This window comes from Liolophura sinensis, chromosome 12 (assembly GCF_032854445.1).
Source record: "Liolophura sinensis isolate JHLJ2023 chromosome 12, CUHK_Ljap_v2, whole genome shotgun sequence".
In the NCBI taxonomy this organism is placed as follows: Eukaryota; Metazoa; Mollusca; class Polyplacophora; order Chitonida; family Chitonidae; genus Liolophura; species Liolophura sinensis.
In genome coordinates this window covers 3,803,594-3,810,138 of record NC_088306.1, presented here as the reverse complement: position 1 = coordinate 3,810,138, position 6,545 = coordinate 3,803,594, and the positions used below count along the sequence as shown (strand labels likewise).

Sequence of the window (6,545 nt, the reverse complement as noted above, 5' to 3'; positions counted from 1 at the left end):
CCAATAAAATAAATAATAAAGTGGGGGGCTGGGTTGTACTGTCAGAAAGTCTGTTTTATTAAAAATTTGACAGCTTAAATTTTCTGTGGACAAAAGCGAAATGAATTTACATATAATTGGTCAGGCGGTTATGTTTAAATGCGAAATATTTACCATTACCGACATCATGTGGGCAATAGGCACTCATCCCGTGTATGAGATATAAAGAGGTGGCATCAAACAACGAGCACCTAGGCACTATATCTAGATAAGCGAAACATGGGCATCCATGCATTTATCAATGTGATATTAGAAGTAACCCAACGAAAATCGGCGGATTGCTGGTATTACAAGCAAACTATGGCAGTAAACGCCACTACAGCCACTGTTCTGAGCTACGGTGGCGTCGGAATACAAGGATAATATCCGTAACTGGCCACCGGAATGAGTCCAGCCTGAGGAGTTACATACACCCGGAGGCCGTCTGAAGAACAACGCCGCTCTCTGAGCACTGTTTTACACTCCATTGTTGTTCTTCCCAGTCGTCAGATACCTCTGGGCTGGTGTCTGACCTCATAACTGCCGTTATCCAGACACAAAGTGTGATCTGAGTTGAAGACGTTGTTAGCCCGATTACGCCGAAATCGGCTCCACAGGATTATCGAATTCTTGGCAACCCTACAATTTCAAGAATCACCTTCCTTTTAAACTTCAACTTAAACTGCAAGTTTCTCCACGAAATAAATCGATCATTTCTGACAGTTTTTTTATTAGTTTCACTTCTATGCCTTAAAATCATTATTCCTCTGTCGTCGCAAAACTGTTGTGCTCGAAGTTAGAGCTTAAACTGACAGGGAGGCCTACGGCCCGTCGTTCTTAAACAGTCGATAAACGCCCGTCTTCTGTACATTATCTAGGTCATTTGAACATCGGAAACTACCTTTTACTTCTTAATTAAAGCACAATTTACCCAAGAGAAAATGGGATAAATGTAAGTACAATATGCTGCTAGGTTCAAATTAGTTATCAGGTTATATAACATTGAATTACAACACAACTAAAAATGGTAAATAGAACAGTTCAGAACTGTGTCTGAGGGTAGCCTCGTCACAATATTGAATGTACATATCTTACATAGATGTATAGACATAGATACAATTCTGTGTTTGATTAATTTGGTATTAGAGGTGTATACTGATGTGTAAACTATTGATAGAAGTTAAATACACAGTGAATTTAAAATTAATATATAGTATGTTGCTACTCCTCACGGGGGTCACGTTCTCCTGTTATTGGAGTCACGCAAGCTTAACACTCCTCAAAAATATCCAGCTGTTCCTTTTTCCCATTTTTACATGTCTTTTCAAATCTTCAAACAAGAAAGCAAAACATCACATTGGTTGGCGCCACAGTGAGGCTACTTGACTGTAGCTGTCACGGGAGTCACATTTATTCTCTACCACTTCTGCCACTCGTAATTTTAATGAACTATAAAAAAGTATAGCTCAGAAGAATATGTGAAGATACAGTATGGAAGGATGTTCTTTATAGCTTGGCAGAAGCAAAAAAAATGAACAACTCAGGAAAGGAGTAGTAATGTCACGGGAGTTACGCTGTGATGGTTAATATGTAAATTGGCTTAATCTTTTTTTTTTTTTAGCTATTTGTTGTTAAACCTCAATCTTCGGGTACCTCTTGACCACTAACTGTATACCTGCATGTATTCAAACATGCTCTCTCATTTGTCATCGCTTTAATCTTCTCGGCCAGTAAAAAAATCAGAAGTCAAAAACATATATTAAGAATAATTTCCACATACGTACACCTTAATAGTCACTCCATTTACATTGTTTACTGTTTAAAGATAGAACCTGGCCGACATGCATACTACCTGCGTGATTTTCTTTTGCCTTGTGTTACCGTGATGTTGTGCTGTATCAATTTTAAACACCTTGAAAATCCAATGCAACACCTTATGAACTAGTTATCTATTATGCGTCTGAACAGTTGCTTTCTGCCCGTGTTTGTGTCACAACGATTTAATGACCCATTTAATGAGTGTCAAACCTAACCATGTACCTGTTACTGTTCAGAAGTAACCCGCCTTTTTGGAATTTACTTATAGTTAAAAAAGAACGCATTTCCTGCTGTCTAGAGGTAGCGTCTCACAATCTGTGCTTCTGTAACAACTGGTAGGCACCACTTTGAGTGTATATATCCTGCTATACGTTTACATATACGGACACTTCGTTAAAACAGTTACATGCGCACATAGATAACGAATGATTCCTAAGTATAACGTACATATAAAGAACATAAATGTGCCTAGGGATAAGTCCTTTGCATTATCGGGAAAGAGAATTGGATGCTCGCCCAGGTAAAATATTCATGGGCATATATAATAAAGTTTAAAGTTTACAAATACAATAATACAAGTTTAAAAATCTGCCTGGATCGATGGCTATTCGATGTGTAAAATTTACAACAACTGATAGCTACCATTGCGCATGTGCCAAAATGCTCATTCTTTTATTGATCTGTTAGTTTATTGGTCCTCATCACATCTTGTATAACACGGTGCATTCATTGCAAATTGAATTTCATGTTTATTGATTTATTTGATTGTTGTTTTACGCCGTACTCAAGAATATTTCACTTACACGACGGCGGCCAGCATTGTGGTGGGTGGAAACCGGGCAGAGCCTGGGGGGAAACCCACGACCATCCAGAGGTTGCTGCCATACCTTCCCACGTATGGCAATTTCATGTTTATGTTTTAATTACTGGCAACTGCCAATATATTCCACAAAGTGACAACACGACCAACAAGATCGACAAGAATTTACAAATGAACATACATATGCTGTAAATTTATTGTCAGAATCTGCCTGTATTAATCATACTTTGTGTTAACAGCACCACATTTCAAAATCAAAGTATCATCTTGATATTAGCTGAATTACACGGACATGACCGCGGAAGGGACATTTTATTTATCCATCAAACAAAAAGAGACCCAAAAAAAAAAAAAATTTTTGCTAACGCAAGGGAAAGTACTTTCCCCAAATTTAACCAACCAATCAAAATGCTGTTTCTTTTAACTTGCCACCTATAATCAGCTTTCTGTAAAATCAGTCGCAGTCGCTACAAGATTTGCCTGCCGCCTGTGAAATGTAATACCACAAGCTCCACACGCCAGTATGTTAGATGGCCATATTATTGCAAAGAGAATGCAATTAGAATCTGTTTATTCATATTGTTAAACTCACTGAACTTGGTTTGGACAACAAGAACTCATTGCCACTGGACACGTCATAATTATTCAAACACAAGTGGCCAGCTGGACAACGGGCGTGGAAAGATATTTGTTTTCCAATAACTGCACATAAGCCGTTGGAACAAATTCCACACTGTACCACAGAGCACACAATGGACGCAAATAGACTATACTGTGATTTTATAACAGAATTTCCTTAAATCCAACTCTAAAACCATACTGCTGTGGAATCATATGCTACAAGGGATAAAGTACAATTCATGACGTGTATTATGCTAAAATATGTATAACAATGTAAAATATGGCAGTGTCATAAAGAGGATTTAGAGTAAAGTCAATAGCAATTTAGGTAAATGGTTTCCGTGTTCGCCAAAACATAGTGAACTCCTCCCAATAGCCAGAATGCCACTGGTTTTTGGAAAGTTATGACATCTTTCATCATGAATTAGAATAAGGATTCCATCTGAATATTCTTTAATATAAGATTGAAGTCCAACATATCAATGTGTAGTGGCTGTGATGTTACTTTTGATAGTGAATAACATTGATTTTACGAAAAGTTGAATATATTTTTGGGGGGTTGTTTGTTTAATTGGTGTTTTACCCCGTTGTCAAGAGTATTCCCTAGCCGATAAGTTAAAAGACACTATCATATAACCCCATATATAAATTACATTCCTGTACGAAAATGTGAGGCAAAATTCCTATAAGTAAGTTTTGGTCGATCACTGTGTTACTTTTGGGTTTATTCTCAACAGGTATATGCCAGACATGCAGTCACTTAATGCTAGCAACTGCATTAAAAAAAGAAAAACTTTATACAATTTATCACTCACTGTGATTTCCAATTATCCAACAACTGCATAGGCAGCCTTATATACAGTTTATTTGCCCAAAAGTCAGTGTTATAGTTCATTTATCTTTTGCAAGAAGGCTGAATTTTATTGGATTAAATTTACCCTTGACTCCCTGGGGTCTTTCTCATCGGTCAAGTTTCCTGCAAAAACAAAAAACGCCATATTAGGCTGTGTTAGGTTGACACAGAAAGCCCAAAAGGCTTCATTTCGGTTTTTCAAACCACGATATCATATAAACACTATGCAGACGTTTGGCAAAAGAAAAGAAAAGAAAAAAAGAAAAGCATATATTTCAATGTGATGACAATTTGTACTTTTTCTTTTATTGTTTTTTTTTTTAATTCTCTGAAGTGTCTTTTGTACAAGTATGAATATTGCCATTTTAATGGGGCAGGGAAACACGAAAGCCCGATGTTAACCATTGACCTTTGGCTTGTTACTGGCAAACTTTCTCACATGTGACTTGCACGCAAAATTAGAACTTGTAGCAGCCAAATAGTCGAACGAAAAAAGTGGAAACGACCACACGACTGCCTACTTTGGTGACAAGGTTATAAAAGTTTGTCTTTAGCCACCGTCACCCAAGAATACCTGTATTTTTTTTTAATATAAACTGCCTCTTTAGTTTGCTTCGTGTTCTTGTTTAATAAAACAGTGAAATATTATCGTGTCGTTAACGTTAACGTATTTATTTAACTAACGTTATAATCTTATTTTGTCAGAGACTTACCACTGAGTATGAGCAAAAGATGGATAGCGACCAAAGAAACCATTTCCATGAAGATGTTAAGCAAGAGAAGGGATGTCTCTATGGAGAGGCCTTGTGATGTACTCGTAGACCCGTTCAACTTGCCACTCATGAATTACAGTAGGGAACTGGTTTTCTAGGGGACAGTCTAAGCAAGGTCTCCATAATGAGTGTCCACTCTGACCAAACCGCAACCGGAGCCAGTCAGCCCCAAAACACAGGTAAAATATATTATGATATCTACATTCTAAGACAGAAGATGATAAAAGGGGAACCAGTAGATGATGTGCAGCGGGGACTGAAATGCATCCAAAGTGATTATGACTTATTAAAGAAGTTACTCGATAAACTGTATAAGTATACTGGTATTTGCATGGCTGCAAGTCTTGTGGATTGGAACTCAGCACTTCGAAAAGAATTGCAGTCATTCGAAAAAGAGGTGACAGATTACATTCAGGCACATGGGACATCAGAACATCAGCTTGTTTCCACCAGAAGCCACATGGATACCGGTGAATCTGCGAATTCTGAGGCTGAAATCCTTTCCAGAGGTAGATATTTATTTATGTGTGTATTTTGTATTTATTTGATTTAATTATGTTATTTGACCTACTCAATACCATTTCACTATATGACGACGGCCAGCATTATGGTGAAAGAGATTGTCCAGAGAGGTACATGTAAGTAATGTGTACTTTAAATACCAAAACATGCATTCTTAAACCAGGTCCCGATTTTTATAATAGTTTATACTATAGATTGAACGAGAGAAACAACAGCAGCTTTTTTATCTAAATATGATCAACAAGAGCTCTAAGATTCTATTTTTACCTCTTACACAAGAAGCTCATTTTCACCCCTAAGTTTTTTGGTTAAATCGGGCCTTGATTACAAACTATTGCTTCCTTAAGACATAACGTTTGTTATATTAGCTCACCTGTACAGAGTACAGGCGTAGCTTATGTCATACTCCGAGCGTCGGCGTCGGTGTCCAGTAACATGGAAAGCAATGATCAACAAAATGTTAGGACTGGAATCTTAACAGGTACAAAAATGTATTGATCTCAGGGGTTGTAGGTATGCAGAGCACAGTAAAACGAGGGAATGTTCCATCTTTGATGCTTCTTGTGCATATTAATTATTGTAAATTACCAAATTCACTAATTCAGTATTTTACGTGCGTTGGTAGCTTAAGATTTGCATTGACGCCCTATAGGCGAGATCTCTAGTAGCCTTGCTACAAAATCTATGTAGTTTTATTGTTGTCTTCCCTATATCGTAAAGCATTTATCGACTTATTAATTCTTACACATCACTGTAATTTAAAAATTGGATTTGGTAAATGAATTTAAGAAAAGAAAACTCTGCAATTTTCAAATTAATATAGTTAAGCATCTATATGGTAATTGATTGTTCTACAGCGTTTACTATGGAAAGCGACAATATAGAGAATGCCTCAGAAAATGTGCGGTTCAACAAGCTGATCCTTCACATCGCACGGCATATAAACGACGAAGAGGTGAAGGAAATCAAGATTTTGCTCCAAGGTAAGTTATACCTTCAGCGATTAACAAATTAAGGGGTGTTATCATTTTAACAAGGACATTATGGCAATAAGAAAGAGTTTAGTACAGAGGGCATAACCAGAGCAGCGACAACAGCTGACAAATGGTCACATGTAGTC

General features: G+C 37.2%; 1 protein-coding gene across 1 annotated transcript in view; it reads left to right on the top strand.

The window, feature by feature from the left end:
* Positions 1-6,280: 6,280 nt before the first annotated feature.
* Positions 6,281-6,545, top strand: part of LOC135479352 (uncharacterized) — a 39,491-nt gene continuing 39,226 nt past the window's right edge. Inside the window, exon 1 of the mRNA XM_064759176.1 lies at positions 6,281-6,408. Within this exon, the coding sequence (XP_064615246.1) occupies positions 6,291-6,408 (118 nt within the window). The 5' untranslated portion in view covers positions 6,281-6,290. The remainder of the gene's footprint in view (positions 6,409-6,545) is intronic.